Here is a 25,587-nt window from a genome sequence, read left to right as displayed (position 1 = left end):
ATTGGGGTGGGGTATATAAATAACATACAGTAAAAAAAAAAACAACATGGCTTGCATAACTGATTTGCCACACGAACTACTATCTAAAATATTCAAAAAGGTAGTTAACGGAGATGTTAATAAACTTGTGATCATAGCAAAAACAACGCCGGAATTTCCCATCCCCTGTGAAATGGTTCTCAAGGACCATCTTCGGGAGATCAGCGGCCTGAGGTGCGATGATCTCAACATTCTGCTTTCGGCTGCAGGGGAAAAATTAAACGATAGGTTGGACGAACTGCACGAGGCAATGCAGGGAAGAAGACGGTATACTGATGATTGGTACAAGTCTATGCAGGAGAGGGAAGATATCACTACGCACATCATCGCGTTCTCCGAAGCACGAACTTTCTTCCTCTGTTAAAAAAATCTTCGATACAAATCGCAAAAAAAAAAAAACTTGATATATAAATAACGCACATCGTGAAAAAATAAACTTTGGTATATATAAATAACACACATCGTGAAAAACAATTAAATTTCCCTAACACACACACTGAAAATTTTCTCTTCTTCGATATGACAACTGAAAAAATAAGTGATCTCCAAGCATTAAAACAAATGCTAAATTTGTCAGTCGAGTATGTAAAAATTCGGGAATTGGAAGTCGACAAATCTTACACGATAACTTCCGGTTCAATCGTTTCTACCCAGTATGGTCCCAAGGTACGCCTGTTGCTCAACGCACAATACAGTCTATTTTTACCAGATCGATACGCTAACATGTTATCCGACGAGAAGCTATCTATTTTAATCGAGAACAAAACTCGAATTGTGTACAAGGGGACAAAGGAACTTCTTGGCAAGAAAACAAAGCATGTAATAGAATTTGTGTAACGACTGCGAGGCCTTGAAAATATATAAATAACATACCGTAAAAAACTACACAAGAAAAAATCTCAGAATATATATAAATAACATACCGTGAAAATAACACATAGAGCATCAACATGAAGCCCAAGGGTGTCGTGTACCAGATACCATACTCCAATCTAAAAAATCTAGGTACCCTCGATGGGTTACTCACCAAGAAACAACGCGAGAAGAAACGTTCTTGCTTGTCGAAAGGACATGGAATGAAATTACTTCTCAGCACACCTCAATTGAAAAGATTGCAGCGTTCGCGGAAACAGCAAAAGATCGGAGGTTTCATATTCAGCATCCCGGCCATCCTGGCAGCATTGGGGGCCGTTGGAAGTTTGGCCGGCGGAAGTGCCGCCATCGCGAAAACCGTCATCGACTCGAAGAAGAACAAAGCGGAATTGGAAGAACAGAAACGTCACAACCTGGCCATGGAGAAGAAGGGGAAAGGTATAACCAAAAAACAAAAAAGCAACCTCGATGCTTTGAAGAAATATAAAAAAAAGAAACAGAAGCACTCACCAACCGAGACATTGAATCTCTGATCGAACCGTTACAAATCAAACACTTCAGAGGAGTTTTTATGTCCGACTCGTTACCTTCAAGCGTGAAAAGAAGAGAATGTGGAGTAGTCAACTTGGACGGTCAAGAAAATCCAGGCACACATTGGATATGTTACCACAAAAACGATGATAAAGCATTCGTTTTCGATTCTTTCGGAGGTGTTCCACCTACAAATTTAATTCATTATCTGAAAACGAGCGAAACCTCTATATACTACAACGACGAACGCATTCAAGATTTCGGAGACGTGAACTGCGGTCATCTCTGCCTCTCCGTGCTCGCGTTTCTCTCTAAAATAAATAACCCTACAGTCGAAGATTTCCAGAAAGTACTGTGGAACCTGAAACAGCATCACTAGGATGGGCGTGTTCCATCTCACAAGCGAATCTTCAATCTTGAAACTCACGCTGCACGACGACATTGTCTATCCTAAATCCGTGGCTCTGCGTGCATTCTACAGCATGTACCTCATACCTAATGTTACGCAGCACAACAACAAAATTAGCGTCGGAAGCGAACACATTGTCGTCACGCCAGGACAATACAATCTTTCCACTTTGCAAGCTCAGTTACCCAAAGGCACGTACTTTTCTCAAAATTCGGTTACGCACAGAGTGGAAATCCTGTCGGCGACGGAGACCGTGGACCTGGGCACCATAGGAGAACTTTTAGGTTTCGAGAACAACACAAAACTCGAAGCTGGCATCAAGCACGTGGCAACAAACATTCCTAAATTTTTGGCCATAGAGACTTTGAACGTACACTGTAACGTGGCGGAAGGTATGATCACGAAATCCTCGGACGGATTAGGAAGTCACAAGCAGACGGGAATCATAGCCACTTTCAAACCAAGTTCCGAATTCATGGAACCGATCATCTACACGCCCTCTTCGCCGATCTATTTTCCAGTATGTCGCAACCGCATAGACGACATAGAGTTGGTGGTGACGAACGAGAAAGGAGACGTGGTGGATTTCGCAGGTGCCACTACGACGGCCATCGTGGAGATCAACGTATAATAAATAACCATACATGTAAAATGGAGCAAATCGAAAGTTACGAATTGCAATCTTTCCCTCCCAACCGTCGCACGTTCGCCAATCTGAACGAAGCGAACAGGGAGATCGAATATGACGTGGACGTAGGCGACGGGTTCATTCATCCTCACAGAGCGGACCTCTACCTTCAATTCGACGTGGTGAAGAAAGAAAGCGGAGACGCGTTTCCTGCAGCAGCAAACTTGATACTCGTGGACAACTTCGTGCCTCACCTGTTCTCGCAGGTAGAGGTGAGGAAACACAACACCGTCATCGACAGAATAGATTATCCAGGCATCACGTCGACGGCAGTGGGAACATTGAAATTATCCAAAACAGACGCAGCGTACTATCAGGCAGGAGGATTCGAAGCCGGGACCAAAATATCGACGAGAAGTCACACGGTGCTTTTTCCCATGCGTCTGCTTCCAGGATTCTTCTCGGACTACAAGGAGATCATGTGGAAGGGAGGACTGAGAGTCACGTTTCGAAGAGCGGCCAACGACAACGACGCACTGATGCGATACTCTACTTTAGGTCCGGACGGCACCACGCCGATAGCCAACACTCTACCCGAAGCAGCGAAATGCGTCATCCAAAGCATGGAATTGAGAATGCCGGTAGTGGAATACGAAACAAACTACGCCCTCAAGTACAAAGCGGAGATCTTGAAAAGTCCGCAGGTGCTGATTCACTTTCACGGTTACCAGTGCGTGCAGAAGATGGCGTCCGGAAGTCACATGGAATTCGACGTGACGACGCAGTTCAACAACATACAGTTCGACATGCCAGATTTCGTCGTAGTGCTCTTTCAGACCGGGAGGGACAAAAATCAGGAAAAAGATTCCAGCAAATTCGACGACTGCAAGATCAAGAACGTTTATCTGAAGAATGGACGCAACGAAGTGTTCCCGCGCGAGAATTACAACCTCGACATGACCAAAAACAATTACCTCAAACTTTACGAAGCGTATTCGGCTTACAAACGCGTGACCGAGGGAAGTGTGGACATGTACTACACGCCCAGCGAGTTCAAAGCACGGAGACCCATGACCGTCATCAACACATCTAAGAGAAAAAAGGTTGTGGTCAACGATCGAACCAACATCAAGGTCGTCTGCGAGTTCCACGATGCCTTGCCCGAGGATACCCTATGCAGTGTCATCCTGATTGCAGAGAAGTCCTTCGCCTACGACGTGAAGAACGAGAGGGTCACAGAGCAGTTTTAACAAGTTTTTTAACATCTATTTTCTTGCACAATAAGAAATTTTTTGTACTAGCACAATCAGTTACAATAGCACAATACGAATTTCACTAGTTCAGATCACTTACAAATGTTAATTTCATTAGCTATCAGCTACAATATCTTTTTGCACTATAGCACGAGACAATCAGAAAATTTGCACAAAAAAAAATTTGTTGTTGTTTTTTACACGTGAAAATTAACAATAAAATTTCTTTTTTTATCGTTTCAGATGCTGTCGAAACATCAAAAACATATACACACACACACTAGAAAAAAAGCATGCAACTTTATTTGTAACACACACATACATTCTCCATCTTCATCAAGAAAATATTATAATAAACATAATTATTTTTATCTATATCTCACAATAAAACTCTATATCCAAAAATATCACAACATCAAATAACACTAGAGTTGTTAGTACACGTTGCATGCATTACGGAGGTCCTCTGTAGGGTTTCATGGAAGTTTGGGGGAAAAAAAAAAACACGTGAAACTCTACAGAGGTGCGGTAATCTATAACCGCAGCCATTAGAAAACTTTTACATTTTTGGTTGGGCACCACGCACCCTGGCGAGGTTATATAGGGGCCAGGCCTCCTAAAAACAACAATTATTATTTTGTTTGTTTGTTTGTGTTACAATACATAAGCGCGCGTACGTATGTGTGTGGCACATCGTTCCCTCCCCGAGAGAGAGAGGTTTACATAGGTCGCAATATATAAACATTTGGTCCCGGACTTGAAAAATTACGATAAAATACACTCATCTTTCAAAAATAAGAGGATGAGAGGAGAGGTTTACGAAGGTCACGATATATATAAACATTTGGCTCCGGACTTGGAAAATTACGATAAGGTGCACTCATTTTTTTTCAAAAATGAGAAGATGAGAGGAGAGGAGAGGTTTACGTAGGTCGCAATATATAAACATTTGGTCCCGGACTTGGAAAATTACGATAAAATACACTCATCTTTCAAAAATAAGAGAATAAGAGAATAAGAAAATGAGAAGATGAGAGCACGCGCGTGTGTATATGCCACATCGTTCCCCGAGAGAGAGGTTTACGAAGATCGCTATATATAAACATTTGGTCCCGGACTTGGAAAATTACGATAAGGTGCACTCATCCTTCAAGAATGAGAGAATGAGAGAAGGAGAAATTAAGAAGATGAGAGCGCGCGTGTGTGTATATGCCACATCGTTCCCCCGAGAGAGAGGTTTACGAAGGTCGCTATATATAAACATTTTTTTGGTCCCCTTGATTCCAGCACTCCAACTTCATCTCTAATGTTGACGACAATATTCTAAAGGTAGAGAGAATGAGAGAATGAGAGAATGAGAGGATGAGAGAATAAGAGGATGAGAAGAGAGGTTTACGAAGATCACAATATATAAACATTTGGTCCCAAACTTGGAAAATTACGATAAAGTGCACTCATCCTTCAAGAATGAGAGAATAAGAGAATGAGAGAATAAGAAAAGAGGTTTACGTAGGTCACGATATATAAACATTTGGTCCCAGACTTGGAAAATTACGATAAGATGCACTCATCTTTCAAAAAATAAGAAAATAAGAAATTAAAAAGATGAGAGGATAAGAGAAAGATGGGAGGATGAGAGGAGGATGAGAGGAAGATGAGAGAATAAAAAGAGAATGAGAAAGATGAGGAGGATGAGGAGATGAGAGCTCATCTTTCACTCATCACTGCCTTTTTGCGCCCGTGAAACGTCGTCAGCGTACTAAATGAGGCGCGGAACAGGGGGAGAAAGTAAGTTTTTCAACTTTTTGCGGTCGTTTGGTCAAGAAATCAAAATTGCGGTCAGATGCACAAAAATACTCTACTCAGGTACCCATTGATTTGAGGCTGGGTGAGCCCCAGAGCTGTTTTATGCGGGGACAAACCGGAAAAAATTGCTACTACCGCCTGGCAGTCAAACGTGCAAATTCTAAAGGTGAATAAAACACAAATCTAGTCCCTTTTCTACTTTAGTGTAGTGATTTAAGTTTTATGTGTCTCAGACAAGCTGAAATAGGCTAATCGGATTGTACAGACAGTTTAAATTGAGATTCTATGCAATGTGTCTCCACTGGAGATCGAGCCGGAGACCCCTTGATTTGCAGAGCGACAGCATTGCCACTGTGCCATGGGGAGGCACCGATTATACAGTACGATTCAAAAGTTCCCTAACTCTCATTTTAAAAATTAATTGCCGTAAAACTAGAAAATATTTCCGAGTATAGTTGCTGTGGTTATATGTGGGTGACGTTGCATACGTTCTACCCCACGGGGAGTTGGCAAGAAGCAAAATCCCGTGCGCCATGAGTCTCGCGCAAGAACAAGGAGTTGCTATGTTGGAAGCTTATTTCGTGATGTGATGAAGCCTGATTTCATTTGGACGGGTATGTTAACAGTCAGAATCCTCACATCCGGCCTTCAGATAATCCGCACTCATTTTATGAAGTCTCAATTCACTCTCTAAAAGTTGGGGTGTGGTGTGCAATTTTAAGGCGGCGAATTGTTGACCATTAAAAAAAATGTAAATTGAAATGTGTCCCCGGACATTGTCCATAATTTCGTGACGATGCATGAGGAAGAGGAAAGATATTGTTGGTTCCAAGAGGACGGTGCAACCTGCCACACTTCGAAAGAGACAAAGGAGAGTTCTTCCAAGACCGACTGATCTCGTAAAAATTGTGGCCGCCTCGCTCTCCAGAATTGCGTCCTCCAGATTTTTATTTATGGGGATATCTAAAAAAAAATGCAGTGTACCACAACAACCCCTTGACGCTGCAAAATCTGCAGAACAACATAATCAAAGCCGCGAGGGACATCGGAAGCAACACATTGGAAAAAGTAGCGTCCAACGTGAATTTTTGTATTCGAGGAAATGGAGGATATTTCGAGCTTCTTCTGGAAATATTGTCACGAATTTCAATAAAGTTATGTCACACTATAAAAGTATTTAAATTCAATTGTATTTCACTATTTTCATGAAAAAGAATTGAAATCAGAGTTTGGGATCTTTCGAATCTCTCTGTATTAACGGTATGGAATGTGAGAAAACATAGAAAGGCCGTTGGCCCGAGTTTTCGCTCATCTGGCGCATCGAGTATTCGAACGGCTTCACTTCCTCACAAACATTTCTGTACATGTAATCTGAACCCTTCCACGGAGTATCAGTTGCTACAAATACCCGACCGAGGGGTTCGTCGCCCCCCGAAGGAATGACGTGGAAGGCTGTTTGCGGTCTCCACGGTCGGACAGACCAAGCTTTCGGTTCCCTCAACGCAAGAAAGTTGCGGTTTTCTCAGCCACCACAGGGGAAACGGTGAAATCCGCATCGACTACCACGCTAATACCTGGAGTTATAATCGCACAGTGAAAGAGTGTGGCAACTTGTGACGCGTGCAGTCTCCACGAAGTTTTTAATTCAAAACTCTTGCCGCCTGTATCCCAGAGATGTCTCCAGGTCACGATCTCATTTGAGGCTAGGTGAACCCCAGAGCCGCGTTATACAGGGACGTACTCTGTGATATTCTCAGTTATGCTGGTTCTTCCGCGCTGCAGTCCGACGCTCTACCTACTGGACCACCGTGGTTCGTGGACGCTGGCGTACGCAGAGGTGGACTGATGGGGCTACACTCCCCACGGAAATTTTGAAAAATAGACAGCAGTGAAGAACTCGGGAAAAACGTGGCTGGAACGTCACTTAAATCCCGCTTAAAATGACACCCATTTTTGGCAGAATATAAGAAATATTTTATTCTGCATACCGTCACCGTGGAAACAGCTATGTACTATTTACCTTTACAATTCCAGACCCTCCCCCCCAAAAAAAATCCGCGTACGGCAGTGGTCATATAAACACACCGACACACATCTTTGTAGATACGTGAGGTAGCATATTGGTTTTCAAAAATAGCCTCTCACGTAAATGTCCTCTGGTGAAAGAGTGCGAAGCTGGAAAGTTCGCTTCAATAATTTACATTTAGATACTTTGTATATACGTGTATATATATATATATATATATATATATATATATATATATATATATATATATATATACACGTATATATATATACACGTATATACAAAGTATCTAAATGTAAATTATTGAAGCGAACTTTCCAGCTTCGCACTCTTTCACCAGAGGACATTGCAATTGCAGAATTTCCGAGAGAAATCGTATCGCCATGTTGGCGTTAGGGAATCCTCCGCCTCGTCGGGGGCTGACTTCCGACGACCACCATCGCGGCATGGGGGTTCTGTGACCCACAGAGATAAAAGAAAATCGGCCCAATTACCTTTCCCTTCCCACGGAGAACTGGGACACACATTTTTTACTCTTTTTTTCCAAATGTAAATCTCGTTCTTCGCGGTCGATTGACAGCCTTTTTGTAGAGTCGTGGCGGAAAGTTGCTTTCTAAGATTCGCTCCTGGGAAAAGGATATGACGCAGTAATTACACGAGACAACGATCGATAGAATCTCGTTTTAGTTTCTCCGGAATGTTGACGAGCTATTGATTCATTAGCAGAATTCTTGACGAGGCATTAGAGAGCATTACAGCTGCCAGATGGGGAAACAACAAGACCAAAACAAGCCCGGAGCTTCATGTATTCACAGTCACCAAATCTAATAATTCTCACATTCACTTTTTTTCCTTTGCATAGTATTTCAATCGATTCTAGATATTTGAACTTGTGTTGTGTTGTAACCTTCAGATTCACAAGTCTTATGGAATGTGACTTAGAAACTAGTACATCGATAACAGTGTTTTGGAATACAACTTTATAAATAATGGCTGAACGAAGAAATGAAGAGAATGAAACGTCCTTGCCTTATCCATAATTCAGGCAAACACTTAATCAAACATTCTGATCTGGTTTCGATAAAACAAAAAACAGCACCGCTGTTGTTTAGGTATCTGTAATAGAGAATCCCTTGCCTGGAAACTAATTCTGATGTCTAAACAACACAGAAAACACGACTGCTCTTCCAAGAAATTTCGAGGATCAGATTTTTCATCATTAGGAATAACGCCGTGGTTCTCTTCTAAAGAAGGACTCTCTCAAACTTACACTTAAATGGGTAAGGGCCCAAGCCGGCCTCCGTTGCGGAGTGGTTAGCATACCGCACTATGACGCTAGTGGCCCCGGGTTAGAAACTTAACATGGGTGTTCTTTGTGTGTCCTTCGTCCATTTCATCGTCGCGATTAGCCAAAATTGTCAGAAAAGCGACGTAAGATAAGCTAATTCAATCATCAATCAATTTTTCGATGCAATTAGCGAGCCCCGGTGCGTCGCTCCAGTTCCAGAGCTGAGGGGGGACGGGGAACAGCGAAATGGCCCGTGTAAATATAAGGGGGACGACACATGAGATGAATACGCAGCAGTGGCGGGTGACAAACACTTTCCCCTCGTTGCAACAATGGTGCCGCATCGGATCGTCGGTCCGTTGATTGTTATAATTTCATTCTGGAGCGACATCTATTTCTTCTTCAACGACTTCCATGGTTGGCGATCGTGTAATTATCCCTCATTAGCATAATCACCACCAGGCAAAGTAGGCCGCGGAGTTCTTGGGTCGACATACGAGGGCGACTGAATTCAGAAATATACTCTAAAACATACGACTTAACAATAATACAATTTCGAATAACGCAATGTGTTTTCTTCGTGTGTTGTAAGATCTACGTAGCATGTGAAAACAGAAGGAAAGAAAGTAAAAAGTGTGGACTTTGAACTGTGCGTTTTCTTCCGAACGTCAATGCCGCATTTTACGATGTTTTCACACACTTCTTACTATAGGTAGTTCACTTCACTAGCCCTGAGCTGCAGTGAACAGTGCAAATTTGCAAATGCAAGTGAATGTCTGTGATTGTTGTCAGCCAACAGAGAGAGCGCCTAGCAAAGCTGTCTATAATATTTCTAGCACAAGAGGAACAACTTTAATCCACCTTGGAAATAGCTAAGTGGGATAGAAAGTTCGTTGCAGAAAAGCGAAAATATGCCGAATAAGGTTCAAATGTATTCTATGAAGTAGAGAAAGGTCAAATATGCATGTATATGTCCTAACTAAGCACCTTAATTCAATTACTTTCTCATAAAATTAATTCCTGTGAAGGGTGGCAAGGTGGTGTTTACATGGAAAATTGGGGGGGGGGACCTGTATCCTGTACAGAATTTTATACCCCATCTATCTGGCATCCGAAGATTTCCCCATTTCTCCACATTTTATGTGTTGTTCTCGAGTGAAATTTGTTAAGAATGGAACATCAACACAAATTATACAAGGGTTGGATAAAAAGTAATGGCCACACTGCTGTCCCGTGAAAGGGGTGAGTCACAGCGCCACAAGCGTTTCGTGGCTGATAAATGAATGTCAGACGAGGAAGTATAGTGAGTGGGAGCGATTGTATGTTATTCAGTCAAAAACAGCAGTGCTCTCAAGCAGAGGACGAGAGTGCAAGCGCCCTAACAATATGTTTAGGCAAGAAGAACAACGTCTCTCAGGCAGACGGTCAACGCTGCCTACTTCTGCACCTTCTTGCAACACCACCTTCGTCTCGCACTAAGAAGGAAGCGACGGCACGGTGTCCCATCATCCTGCTTGACAATGCAAGGTGTCACACTGCGAACAATGTGACGGCGCTACTGCATAACTGGTAGTGGGAGGTACTGGAACATCCGCCGTATTCACCGGTATGAGACCGTGTGATTACGACCGTTTTGTCAAAATGAAGGAACCACTGGGAGGGAAGCACTACGACACGCGCGAAGCCATCATACGTGCTATAGGGCAGTCACTGCGGGACATCGACAGAGATGGACGCGCTGACGGTGTACGACGCCTTCCATACGTGTGACAGAAGGTCGTAGAGATGAGGGGCGATAACTTTGAAGGAATGTAACACGTGCTCCTCTGCCAATACAGTCAAGTACCAATTATACCAGTGTTGCCATTACTTTTTATCCAACCCTTGTATATTTTGCCACACATAGCGGACAGTGTGCATTGAACATGCGGCAAATTCGTGCTTACATTTCTACGATTACTAAAACAATTTGGTTCCAGCGAACAGTTATTTTTTGTCGCCTATTTACAAAAATATTTGTGTATTTCTCTGCGTGTCATCTCTGAGAAAAAGTTAATAAAGTCATTTTCAAAATATGACATCGAGGAGGGCTGAAAAACCGCGAGAAATTTCTCATTATACAAACTTCAAGCACTTACTGGTGATACGTTGGCTCGATAAGATGCCTTAGATAAGTTTTCCTCTCAACTCCATACGGAAGTTGCTGATTAGAGATCTGAATTATCCTAATGATGAAGGATGGATTCGATATCTGATCCCACGAGACTCCGACACCCGAATCTTCGAATGTTCTGATCTGCACCTGGGCATAAAACTCACACCTCAACGACCTGACCCGAAATACGACAGGGGAGGGCATTTCCAAAATAAGCCTGGTATGTAACGGGATCAGAAGTTAATTCTGGAAGTGGTGGCGAGGTTAGTCAACTCCCCGAGGTCCACGGAGCGGAAAATGGCGCCTCTTTCTTTCTCCCTCTCATGCACACAGCTTCCGGGTAGACCCTTTCAAGCCACGCCGTTTCTTGGAGGTTTGCTGGAGCTTCATCCCCTGGCAGATGTTACTCTTTAAAGAGTCAAACCGAAATAAGGGCTTTCACAGAATTTTCCATCTCGGGACGTATGGAGGGAGGGTTTTACTTTTAGAGGATGTAAACACAAATTTAGTGCTAAAATAACCATCATTTGGGCCTCTCTGAAAATTTAGGGTAAGGCTCGGGGGGGATTGGGGCGGAGGTGTTCGAACGGGTGAATGAAACCCCGAATAGAGTTATCGTTCAGTGTATTCTTTCCATAATTGACTGAAGTGCTGTTTTCGAGCCTCCCCGATGGCGCAGTGGTAGCGTCGTCGCCCAGTAATCAAGGGGTCCCGGGTTCAATACCCAGTGGCGGCACATAGTGGTTCGGATCCCACTTAAAACTATAGGTCTAGTCCCGATTAGCCTAACTGTGTATAAAGTCGACTTAAAACACCAAATCAATCAATCAATCAATCAAGTGCTGTTTTCGGGAAGGACAGGTCCCAGGGTTCTCCATTTAAGAGACGGTTCAAGTGTATGTGATATATCAAATCAGGCTAGAAGTTAATTAGAAATGAAGGTTTTTCCAACGTATCTTTAATGAGGAAAAAGTTATGACTGCATGATTGTAACAAATGTCTCATTTTCCAGGTGTGAGAAAACAGTGTTAGAATTAACATCAACCCCTTCCCATTTTAAAAAAAATTTAGTTGAATTCAATATGGCGGACGTCCGCATGGAATACACTTAGATCTAACCTTTCTCTATCATGACCAATTGTACCCAGCCTAACTCCTCTAAATTTTACAGGGACTTTTTTAATCACCCTGTACAATGGCTGTGACAGCGCATCTTCCACTCGCCCTTCCCTCGACCGTCGATGGAAACGGAATCTCTTAAACTGGAAACCAGATCATAGGAGGTTCGTTCTCCTGCAAGTCGTTTCCTCCCCAAGAGATCTCATGCGAGCGTTCGAAACATCTCGCTAACACTGTTTGTCACGCTGCAAGTAAACCCAAACACCCACGGAGAAACTGTATCCAAATGACTCCCCGAATGACAACCGAACCATCAGACGCTACACTGGAAACAAATGGCTTTCGTCTGCTCTCTTTAAAATGTATTCAACTTCAGATCCCATAATCGGACAAGCTCTTGTGGAGATAGAAAGGTGTTATCCAGGATGAGTTAAGCACGAATAATTACAAGAAATGCTCAAATTAGAGGCAGCAGAGACTGTGAGTTATGATAATGCACTGAATGCACACACATTCCGCCTGGCCGCGTTCCGAGGCAAGCACCGTGACGTCACGCGAGGTTGTGTTCGAACGAGCTCGTGTTCCTTGCTCCAAACTAGATGTGATGAAACCTTTAATTGTATTATATTGCTCTTCTATCTCTGTGGGTTGATCACAACGTTCAAAAATATGAAAAATGAATACAAAGATATTCATGTTTTACCAGGATTCGAGCCTGGGACCTTTGCAGAGTGCTATGATAGGATAATATTCTGTGTTCCCTTGCCGGCCGTAGAATGGGTGTTTTTTTTGTTCAAGTTAATCTCCGTTCGTGCTAATCTTTCCGATTAGTCTAATGAGGAAGAAGAGCGACGTGAAATAAGAAAAATACAATGAAGTACATTTCAATATCTCGGCCATTGCATTTTCCTTATTCAACGTAGTTTCTCTTCCACTTTTGGTTAATCGCAACGACGAGGATTTATTGATATAGTCTATTTTACTTAGTTTTCTGACACTTTGGACTAATCGCGAAGATGAGGATGAATTGTGATAATACATACGAGTCTCACAGGCGCCAGAGCCTCGTTAGTCTACAAAATGGTGTACCAAGTGGAAGAGAGGATGACATTTGGTTCTCTTTAGAAAGAGTCACCACTTACACCCCAGGATGAGTGATGATTATATGGAAGAGACATTCACAAAACGACGTCCACATGCCCGAAAGATGGTTCGAACCCAGAATCTTGGATGGAGAGATCGTGAGTCCATTACTCAACGTGGCACCTTGGACATGGTCTATGTTACAGAGTGAGTATAGCGGGGATTTTTTTCTTTAAATAAGATATTTAACTGTCCAGAAAATCTTTGGAACGAGATGCGGGTTTACACAGCCCTAATTCTCGCATGGTGGCACAAAGAACAAAAGAACACTAAACACACTTTGGTCTAACATGAGATCCTTTCGCCGGGACTTCAACCCCGAGTCTCTGAAGTCGAGCACTCGAAGTGGCGACAGCAGCAATAGCTGAACCGAAAACCCACTTGTCGGTTGTTTCTTCTTTCGCAGGGACAATCTACTTCTTTGTCGAAAGTCGTCGCTTCATCTCGGCTCCACTACGAATGAAACTACTTCACGTTCACTTCAACACAAAGAATCCTTTGTCTCCACAACAATGTCTCTATGCTCATGACAGTACATTAAGTGAGCAAGTTATACATATTTCTACAACAATGAAGTCTCGATGAAAAGAGGTTGTTTCTTTACTTATCCGTGAATCACACGAGGCTAGTTTTCCATTGGGACTTGGACTAGTTGTGTTTGGTACTGGCTCAGCTGCTAGTTTTCGAATCACACGATACTTGTCAGTGTACTTGTCGGTATACTTTTGTTCCCACAAGGCATTGCGCGGCGGAGCAGACAAGATAAAATGATGGACGAGCGACTGCAAGGACGTTGTACGAGAATAGCAACTGCTGTTATTAAAAATTAAAATAATTGAAAGAAATGTATGGGCTAGGAATTGGCTCCAAAGAATATATGGTAATCAACAAGCTTCTTAATGAACACGAATGCACATTATCATCTTTCATCGACCAGCGATCAGAAAACACTCGGAAACCACAGACCAAAAACTTTTCTTTGCAAAACTACCAGATTATCTACACATGACCAAACTTTCGCTCTGATTGGCTGTTCCTCAGAATCTAGCAGAGACAGCCAATTGCAATTAGAACACGGTTTAGTCGTCAAATCCAGTCCAGCAGCCATCATTTCCAGCCAGGCCAGCGCCAACTAGCGCATTCATTTTGGATTTCCAGTTCCGTGTGGTTGGGCCTTTAGAAAACTACAAGGCGAAATAAGGAAGGAGCAACGGAGCAGGAGGAGAGTGACGCGAAGTCCTGCTGGAAAATGCTCTCTCCTGATGAGGCACGTTAGTGGATGAACCAGGGTGGTAGGGCGTCCGACTTCCACGCTGGAGACTCCGGTTCAAATCCCGTGAGGCGGAATGAGCCGTGCGAGCACCATCCCATTTCTAAACATTTTGTTGTAATTACAAAAGAGCACGTTCTCAGAAATAGAGCAGGTGCTCATATATATCTATGTATAATATGTTACAGGACTTTCTTGATTGAATCACTATGTGCCTCCACCGGGTATCGAACCCGGGACCCCTTGTTTACAAGGCGACAATGCCACCACTGCGCCATCGGGGAGGTCCACAGGACTTTCTTTATTCATGCGAAATGGAGCACAGTAAAATATAACTATGTATGTAGGGACATGCAATCCTTTTCGAAATTCGAATCATTGGCTTGATCTTGACAAAGATTTATCCACACACCCTCAACAGCCACTAAGATTTTCACAACACTCCCTTTTAATATCTAAATTTACCATCACATGTAGGAGAATCGAAAATTCCTGATTCTTTAAACACACGTCTAGCACAAACTTAAGGTCTCCTACGAATGCACCAGGTGATATTTACAGGGGGCGAGGGAGAATTCTCCCCATGTTTGCAAATTTATAGCGCTTAAGGCAATGGCGTACCCAAGAGAGTGTCGATGGGGCTGCTTCCTTCCTCAAATCCATGAACCACAAAATACAACTTTCAGATATTAAATTTGGGACGTTACGTACAATTGATACGAATATCCAGGGTGTTTTAAGGGAAATTCCTTCTCTTGTTTCTGCATCTCGTATTTTTTTTTATTTTGATATGTGTAATCTATACAATGTCCCGATGTTTGAAGAGTAGTTACTGGAATTCACCTCGCTGGATTTTTTTCAAATAACCATACTGGAAATATCAATAAACATTTGGCACAATTTTGTTGCGACTGATTCACGACCTGTACTAACGTGGAAAACATTTTTAACTAATTAAAAACTATTAGTTCACTGGGAGAGACTTGAACATCTATTAGACTGAAATCGCCAATAACGAAAACAATGAAATGTGAAACGTAAGCGAGTTACTTTTCCGGGAAACTTACTTGCAGAAGCCACCGAAATTAATAGAATCTCTAAGTAAGTTTCATGGAAAAAGTTAGCAACTCGCTTACGTCTTATTATTATGAACCCCTAAACATGAATATTTATAGAAATTAACAAAAACGATTCCCTGGCGAATTCTTACGTGTTTACGACCGAAAGAAAATCTTGTCAACTTTTCCTTATAAATGGATGCTCACATTGAGTACGCCACTGCCTGAAGGTTCCCCACCACACACACACAAAGAGAGAAACCACGTACCGGAGGAGGTTCCCTGAGCTCCGACGGCGCGTACTCCGAAGGGGGGTAGTCCTTTACGGCGACGGTGGCCAGGGAGTCCGGCTGTGCCTGTGCTTGCTTCTCCATGGCTGCGAAGAGTCTGCCTCTGCGCTCGAAGCCCTCTGGAGTCTTCAGCCAGGTGAGAGGCGGCGAAACGGGGTCAGTGGACCTCCTCCGAGGAAAGTGCCTGCCTGCCTCGTCTTCCTGCTTTTCTTCTTCGTACCTACACAAGCTTACATTCGCTGCATTGTGTTCGCTTCTACTCCGAAAGAAATTGTTATGCTGAAAGAGACGCGTCGTCACTTGGCATCCAAGATCGTTCACGCACTGCCAAGGGTCGTGTCAGAAATGTAACAGTAGAAATGAAACATAATTACGTGTCTATGGGGTCGCCAAAGCAATCCACAATGGATTGAATTTTTTATTTCTTCTTGTTTGTTTCTTTGAATTCTTGGTTTAAGTCCATGTAGCAGGAATGGGAGAGAAAATAAGGATTCTCGTTGGGAAACCTGATGGTAAGAGACCTGTCAAGACGAAGATGAAGTGATAACGTTGAGATGGACCTAAAGGAAATCGGGAAGGATGGAAAAGAGTGGACTGAACTTGCTCAGGATAGGGACAGATGGCAGGCTTGTGTTGCTGCAGCCGTAAAACTTCGGGTTTAAGAAGGCTAGAGAATGAGTGAGTTAGTGTACTTTATCCGCAGATAGGATAATCGGAACTGGACCAACACTTTAAAGTGGGATCCAAACCACTGTGCAATGTGCCTCGAACGCGGGACCCCTCGATTGAAAGCCGACGACTTTACCACTATACGCCATCGTGAAGGCAAATTATATCTTGGTTCTAAGAAATTAACATGTATAATAGAATGTAATAGTTGCATTATATTTGTAATATAATACAGACGGAGGAAGGGGGGAAAATATGTCGCGTTACACTTCTTTTTGCTAGATATTTAATTTCAGAAAAATTTGGATTTTGACATCAAAAGGCACCGGGTGGTGGCAACCCTGGAGGGTAAAGGCGGTCGGTGATCACATCATCTCCAAAATGGGCGAGATCGAGAATGTGTGGGGCCCTCCTATTCCCATCCACATGCCTTTATGGCACGGTGCCATTTGCACGATGAACTTTTTCTTTACTACCTTCCCTCCAAGGGCGTCGGGAGGAGAAAACTGGTGTTATTTATTTTAGATTACAAAAAAGTAATGTACTAATTATGTTGATAGTAACACAAACAAGTTCCACAAGAAATGAGAACTGCTAAAAAAAAAAAAAATGCGTGCAGCAGAACTCCCGTTTCTACACTGAACCCTGGTTAGCATAGAGCGCTAACTTCTTCCTCTATTTGTAAACTTGGCCGTGTGGTAAGCACGCATAGAGGCATTGAATTTTCATTTCCCATACAATGTCTATAAGTTTTAGGCTTGCAGAGGGTAAGAAACACGCTGGTGCATGTGTCCGCAAGAGGCGCCATCTTGAAAATGACAAAAATGGTATGAAGCTCACTTGACAGTGTTGCAGCCTTGAGGGCGTTTCTTAAATAACAGTCGATAACTCATGCAAATTTGAGCTGTTTACAGTCTGTCCTGTAATTTTTGTCGGAATTTTAAGGATTTCAATTCACTCGTAATATTTTAATTACACTTCAAAATTCCAAATAAAGAGCCCTCCCCCAGCAAATTGCGGCTCAGGTTTTGAACCATGCATACGCCACTGGAACAAAATATGTAGTTCAGTAAGAACGTTGTACGTTTGAGGAGGGCCAAGGAGTTCGAAATGCCTCGTGTAAAAGGTGCAATTAGGGTAAAAGTTAGCAAACATTCACGAGGGTAATTATCACCGTTCTTCTTTTAAACAATGGGGTGTACGTGTATGCAAATAATGCATTAATGAATGGAGTGTTGGGGCAGCGAGCCGTGGATGTCTTCTCGCTTAGAATTCGTCCGTTGGTCTCGACCGGAGTGTGACGGCGTCTGCACGTGGCGTCGCTCAGGCGAGCGGGAACAAACACGTTGTAAACAATTGAATTACAAGGCCGTAAAAGTGTAATAATGGAACGAAGATCGCGTAATTACAAATCGTTACGTTGTTAACTGCGGCGAAGTGATTCTCTTGTGAATTTTATTCCCGGACCAACCAACGCTAAGCGGTCAGCGCCGGCGTCAGGGAATTTCTGCCTCAACCAGGGACGTCCGCAGGATTTCTTTCAGGGAGGGTAGCCAAGGAATTATTTCCAAAGGGGGGTCAAACGAGGCATGTTCAGAGCCAACAACTTAAGATAAATTTTGGGGCTTCCCCGATGGCGTAGTGGCAACGTCGTTGCCTTGTAATCAAGGGGTCCCGGGTTCGATACCCGGTGGAGGCACATAGTGGTTCGGATCCCACTTTAAACTGTAGGCCCAGTACCGATTAGCCTTATGTGCATATAGTGGACTTTCCTCCGTGTTTGCCTTTCGGTCATCTATTAGAAGAAATGTTTGTAAATAATATCAAATAGTGCCATCTTTTACTTATTTTTTATTAATCTGCTATTCACTTTTGCGTTATTTTGTTACTTTTATCATTTTTAATATTTTTTGCTTATTATTATTATTATCATCATTGTATTTTCATTGTTGACAATTTCAGTGTAAAATGGCCACCTGTGCTGTATCTGGAATTTTCTCAATAAATAAATTATGATAAATTTGGGGGGGGGCAAGATGGGCATAAACAATCTAAAATGTGTCCTTCGTGATTTTTTTGGGGAGGGCAGAAAGTGCCTTGTCCCCCCCAAGTCGGCGCCTATGATAGTGTCGCTTCCGTCAGAAAACAGTGCCGCCCTTAGAATAGTTAAAATACATTACTGTGACTGAAATCAAATTATATACGTGAAACACATAATGTTAAATACGGCATAACTTACACGACATGCCATCATTTCACTAAGTGATTACGTCCAGTTTTAGCATGTACAGTGGGATGCATAAGTATTACCAATCAATTTTCCATCGCCATGTTCACCAGATGAGAGCTTCAAGATGCCAAGCAAGCTCTTCATGACCTTTGCACCAACAATATTTGTGCATCCCACTGTACTTCCTGTTTGCCTCTAGCTATCACCACATCATGTGCCTTCATCACGAGATAAGACAAGAATAGTCAAAGTCATTTGGCAGCCAGAGATGGTGTAGGAAGGAGTGACAGGCATTGTCTTTTACCATTCTAACCTTTTTTTTAAAAAAATTACCTCCCTATGTCTTAAACTTTGACTATTTTTGTCTTATCTTGTGATGAAGCTACATGATGTGGAGATAGCTAGAGGCAAACAGGAAGTGCATGCCAAAACTGGGCTTTATTACTTAATATAATTTTAAGTTCACATCTATTTTCCGGGGGGGGGGCGAGGCCCCTTTGCCCTCCGCTCCGTCCGTGCTTCTATGGGCTCAACGGTGAACGTTCCAGCTTCGGTGGTCATGAGTAGGGAACGGAACTTTATGTACTAAAAAACTCAGAAATATTTATTTTTTTATGTGTCATAAATGTTGAAAATATGTGATAAAAACAGGAAAATATGTGACAAAAAAAAAAATTGGTAACAAAAGCAAAGTATTACATGCATTTTAAACACCTCAAATCAGTTTCTAAATGCTTACCTCTTAGGGAGCTATGTTTTGGAAGAATTGCAGTGGATCGCCATAGTTTGTTTCCCCAAATTCTCCATTGTAAATCTGTGTGTTTTTATATCTAAAAAACATCTTATATTGTGAGAAAGATCGCTCCACGTCACAAGAAACAATTCTTGCATATTTGAAGCACGAAATGTCACTAACGCTGAAGTTTTCCAAAACAACTTCCAAAACACGTGCAATTTGGCACAAAGTTTGAAAACCTTGGTTTTTGCCGAAAATGTCTGTACATTTAGACATTAGCACTTGTGCGTTAGCTCCAGTGGGGGTAATATTTTCCCCAATAGGATCTTAGGCGAGGCGCCAGAAGTCTGCCAGCGAACGTGTTCAAAGACAAGACAAACGTAGCACTCTCGATATGAAAGAGGTGCGGAGAATAAACATTTTTCCTTCGAGGATATCGAGGTAGCTGAAGTCAATGAGCGATTTAATGTATTTAAAGTGAAAATTCGCAAAATATGTATTTACATACAGAAAACTGGAAAATATGTGTTTTTTATGTAAAATCAAATTTGCTGTGTTGACATATAAGGCTATGATGAGAATTTTGGCAAAATCGAGGGTCTCTATCTTATCGCAGAAAAAACATTTATTTACCGAAGTTCCGTTCCCTAGTCATGAGTACTAAGTTCCCCTTTTATTTTCTTTCTCTCCCTGTTTCCTCTTTTCTCGCTGCCTCCTTCTTTTCACATTCCTATATTTCCTATCTTCTTTCCTTTTACTGTTTCGATCTCCCTCTCTCTTTCCTTGCTTACTCTTTCTACCTCTCTCTCTGTTTTCCCTTTCTTTTTCCCTACCACCTTTCTCTCTTCATTTTTACCACAGCGCGCAACCACTTCACCCCACGTTCGAATCGCGCAGTGGCGTCGCTAGGCCTTCTGCTTTGGGGGGGCTGCAACTAGATACATGACTTACTACTATTGTAAATATTTTTAATGTTTGAAAATAGCAAAGTGATTAATAAGACAATAATATATAACAAGCATAAGGAATTAAAACTAACATAGACTTACTTCATTGTTTTTTTATGAAAACAGATGGATATTCTTGTCCTGTGTTTCTAATGCTGGTGAACTATGTCTTTATGTATCAGCTGTAGGCTACTCTGCGGTTCGAATTTCTTGCAAAATTATCAATAACACAATCCACACACAATTCATGACACTCTTCCTTTTCTATGGCCAGTATTGCAAGTGAAGAAAGTCTGTCTTGGCCCATACTATTATTACGCAAAAATGTCTTGATTCTCTTCAAACAGCTAAAACTCCTCTTACACGATGCTGATGTCACAGGAATTGTCACTGCAATTTGCAACATTCTGCTTAAGTTCGGAAACATGTCTTTTGGAATGGCGTTCATTAAATGTACTATGGATGTGATGTGTATGTCAAGTTATTTAGGTAATTTTTTGCAACCATGATTTCAGCGATCGGCACTTGTAATTGAAAATAGTCACAAAAACCACTCAAGAATTGAGGGTTCAAAAACAAGTCAAAATTTGTTGTAAGTAAAGAAGGCGACATATGCTGAATTCCAACCAGAACACTGGAAGTTGAAACGACTTTCCAGCTCATTTATCATTCGATCAATGATAGTGTAAAAAAAGTCCGCAGAATCCAGGTTTATCGGTATCAGTTTTGTGCCCCAGCGTTTCATTTACAACGTGGTCTTTCAGTGATGATGGTAATGTGTGAACACGTTTGTGAACTTTTGAATAATATTCAACACTTATTTCATTGAGAATTACCTTCTGTTTCGCAAATGCCTCTGCCTCTTTGTATATAGAGTTAAAATATTCTTAATTTCACATACCGCGTTAAGTGTCAAGCACTGCATTAACACCTGCAATTGCCTCCGCAATATCAGGGCTTGGTGACTGCAACTTGTTATTGAGAATTTATGTTATGGACAGAAGCTCAATGAAAATAAAGAGACGTCATGGTTGAGAATTTTCTTAAAAATTCATAAAGGCGTAGGGCTGTACATTTATCTGCTGAATCTGATGGTTTCCTCAGATATTTCAAAAGAGCATCATAAGTTTTTCTCACCGCAAATAGAGACCTTATTTGGCAAGCCCATCTAGTGCTACTTAGATTTTTTAGTTCTGCACGAACATTTAACTCTGTCTGTATTTCTACAAACCGCGTATGAGCTATTCCGGACGTAGAAAAGTAGCTATACAAGCACTTGAGGATATCAAAAAAAATTCCAACTTCAGGAATATCTGTACAAATGTTAACTAGAACAAAATTTAACCTGTGAGCATAGCAATGAACGTATAGTGCAAAGGGATGTTATTCCCTAAATAGCCGTTGAACACCACTATTTTGGCTACTCATGACAGCGACACCATCATACCCCTGACCAACACATATTGCATTTTTTAGATCATATTCAGACAGCTTTTCACAAAGTCGTGCCTTTAGTCCCATTGCACCTAAATCTTTAACATTCAAAAAACACAAAAACCTCTCATTAAGTTTGTTATAAACAAAATAGCGAAGACACAGGCTCATTTGTTCAACCTTACCTATGTCCCTTGTATCGTCTGCCATAACTGCAAAATAGCCACTTTCATTTACCTCCGTTAAAATTTATTCCTCAGCAAAGCTGCACTACATTCCAGCAGAACGTTCTGGGAGTTTGGAGAATGATACGTGGCATTCTTTGGCATAACGTTTTGGAATGTTACACTAAAATCAGTATCAAACTTTCCTAATGTCTTCAGAATTTCACGCACATTTCCTTGATTGAAACTTTCTTCACTTTCATCATGGCTTCTTTGTGCTATGCACTGCCTACCTGTGAGCAATAACACTTCAACAACGCGATGAAGATAAGAACGGCGGTTTTTTATTTCATTCACACTGGCATTTGTCAAACGATTAACTACTGTACCCAATTTTTCTGTACTTTGGAACGTCAGCCATTTTTCAGTTGCTATTACATGAGAAGCACATTTCTCGTGATCTTTAAATTTGTCTATAGCCTTTTTTCAGTTACGAACACCAATACTGGTAAATGCAGGATCTGCCTTACCTGTCTGGCCTACGAAATGACTACAGGAAAAACAAAATTTGGGGGGGCTTATCGAGGGATTGGGGGGGGCTGAAGCCCCCCAAAAGGGCCTAGCGACGCCACTGGAATCGCGGCCGGCCATGATTGTCCCTTCATCAATTTAATCTAATCATTACTCATCCTCACCGTCGCGACTAGTCAAAAGTAGCTGGAACACGACGCTAAATAAAGCCCTTCATTTTTCTCTTTCTACGTTTCTACGTTGCCTCCTCTCTCTTTTCGTCTTGCTTCTATCTCCCTCTGTCGGTCTTCTGTTTCTCCCTCTTACTTTGTGCATCTCTCTTTCTACCATTCTGACCATATTTCTTTCTCTTCTCGCTGATTTCTTTTGTTTCTTTTTATCCCTCTACCTCTCTGCTTGTCTATCATTCTCTTTCTTTTCATATCATCTCCCGAAGTGTAAATCTTGCTCCGTTAAAAACAATTCTCATGTAGTGTACGCTGGATGCCCTACCCTGTTGCTACAGCTCTCTACCGAAATGAAAAATGCCTTCACATTAGAATCTTTATTCAGCTGTGTCAATTGATGCATTAAAAGTGAAAGTTTGTTATCTTCGAAATGATCTTGTCTGATCTTCCAAATTGATGCATTTTAGTGCATCACATGGAACTTCATCTGATAAAAATACCCTTTAATACATTCCTATGTGTATTTTGACACACTACAAGGTGCATCATTTGCAATTTGCAGTTTATGCACGTTACCGTGTTATTGAAATCAAAATATATGTGTCAAGTGGCACGTCTTGGGTTCTGTGTGTAAACGTGGGACTCTTTCTGGGTTTTTTGCGAGACCTCCGCGATGGCATACAATGGCTAAGACTGTTGCCGTGTAATCAAAGTGTCCAGGGTTCGATTCCCTGTGGGAGCACACTGCAAAAAGTGGGCTATGGTGCTCCATTTCAACGAAGTGTAGAAGGGGAATCTTTCTACGTATTCATTTACATATTTGTGAAGCGCTATTAAAGGTAACAAACCATGCTATTCCAATAACAATTACAACCAAATGTACTATAGTGTTTAAGGGAATTTTATGCCCTCCCTGATGGAGAGTAGTGGTTGTATCGTTGCATTGTAAACAACGGGTCCCGGGCTCGATACCTGGTGGAGGTATCCCACTTTAGACTGTAGGTCCACTCCTCATAAAAGTGGACTTAAAAACTAAACGAAACAAAGGATTCTTATATTTAGTCGTTCGGATCCCCTTTCATAGTAGAGTCCTCTCCTGTGATTGTGTGAGTCTAGAGTATAAACTAATTTTAACATGCTTTAATTTAGGATTGGAGAAATAATTCAATTCTGCCAAACGCAGTTTCGAATTGGAAGCAGCGAATGCAGTGGTTAAGCCAAACTTTTCCATCGGAGAGCAGAGTTCGTTACGCAGCCAAGCCTCTCCGATGGCGCAGTGATAACGTCGTCGCCTTGTAATCAAGGGGTCTCGGGTTCGATATCCGGTGGAGGCACATAGTGGTTCGGATCCCACTTTAACTGTGGGTCCAGTCCCGATTAGCCTTACTGTGCATAAAGTAGACTTAAAACACCCAATAAGGCAATCAATTAAAGCCAAAATTGCAATAAATTGGGTCTTTGGGGGTGTTAGGAGGGTGTATGTAATACACTGATTCTTGCAAACATTTCATCATCACAAATGCATCTGCTTCGCTTTTTTATCCTGCGGTAGCCGTTGAATTGATGTGTTACCAAGTCATATATCAACGGTGTTAACAGTACAGTACCGTGGATTAAGTGGCTGCCCATAACGGAAAATGTCCAGATAATGTTATCTATAAAATTGGTTTTGTTGATGCAATATCTCTCTCACTCTTTAGGATATCATGTAGCCTATACCACTTTGAACGATGACGATACTCTCACCGATAGGGATGCTTCATAATTGCATAATTAAAATGTGTTCAAAATATTGGTTAATATTAATATTAATTTAACAACATTTTTGCTTTAAAATATTCAAGAACCACATAAGAATATTAAATTAAGTTGTTCCGGCAAAATTCAGTCTTTTCAGCTTTTGACACAAAACTGGTGAGAAATATAAAGAAACTTCAAATTTTGCAGTTTCTAATTATCCTAGGGGAGCACTTTACCTTCTTTTTTTTACCTTTATTGCTTGCAATTTATTTTCCCATACCGGTCGATACTTTGCCGGCGCATTTTGATCTTTCATGCCGCGTGACACTTTGGAGAATCTAATTATCCTAGAAACTGCAAAATTTGAAGTTTCTTGATCAATAATATTTCGTACCGTTAAAGAGTAAACGTGGCAGTAACATCTTGCGCACTTAAAGGCGAGGTGCGAAAGACGAGATGAAAGTTTCCGTTTATTGAGATCGTGTCCCCTGAATGTGCGGCGCTCGACAAAGGAAACGAAACCAAGCTCCGATCCACTTCCCACCCACCAGAAGGAAGGAGGCAACCAACGACATCCAAGGAAACAGGAGATTTCATTTTGGAACGGAGAGGACACACATCGCCTATCTTGAAAATTTCTCCGCGAAACATTTTAAATGAAGAATCATGGGACTTTGCTCGAGTTGTCAACTGCTAAAATTAAATTCGTAATTTTTATGGAATGAAAATGTGTTCTTCACGCTGCGCGAATTAAGTTTTCCTTGAGTATGTCAATTTGTACATTGCCAGTTAATAAACCAAACGAATTCCTTGCGGTTCTAACCACCTTAGAACAATGATTGTAACCTAGGTAGCCTTACACGTAATTTAGAAATACTTAGTAGTATATTTACATTCCAGTAGCGTATACTGAGTCCAAGATCTGGGATATCTCAATATGTCACGTGGTGCTAGGCTATGAATAGAAATAAATTTACCAACTCCTAAGAAATCAGGTTGCCAACTCGTAAGAAATCAGGTTGCCAACTCCTAAGAAATCAGGTTGCCAACTCATAAGAAATCAGGTTGCCAACTCGTAAGA

At 41.7% G+C, this 25,587-nt stretch overlaps 1 protein-coding gene across 1 annotated transcript in view; it reads right to left on the bottom strand.

Moving 5' to 3' along the window:
• Positions 1-25,587, bottom strand: part of Msr-110 (DUF3736 domain-containing protein Msr-110) — a 74,645-nt gene that overhangs the window by 43,291 nt on the left and 5,767 nt on the right. Inside the window, exon 2 of the mRNA XM_083143452.1 lies at positions 15,868-16,212. Within this exon, the coding sequence (XP_082999578.1) occupies positions 15,868-16,212 (345 nt within the window). The remainder of the gene's footprint in view (positions 1-15,867; positions 16,213-25,587) is intronic.

Source organism: Lepisma saccharinum, chromosome 22 (assembly GCF_977018435.1).
Source record: "Lepisma saccharinum chromosome 22, izLepSacc3.1, whole genome shotgun sequence".
Classification (NCBI taxonomy): domain Eukaryota; kingdom Metazoa; phylum Arthropoda; class Insecta; order Zygentoma; family Lepismatidae; genus Lepisma; species Lepisma saccharinum.
The sequence above is the reverse complement of the archived record's forward strand: the minus strand, read 5'-3'. Positions and strand labels throughout refer to the sequence as shown.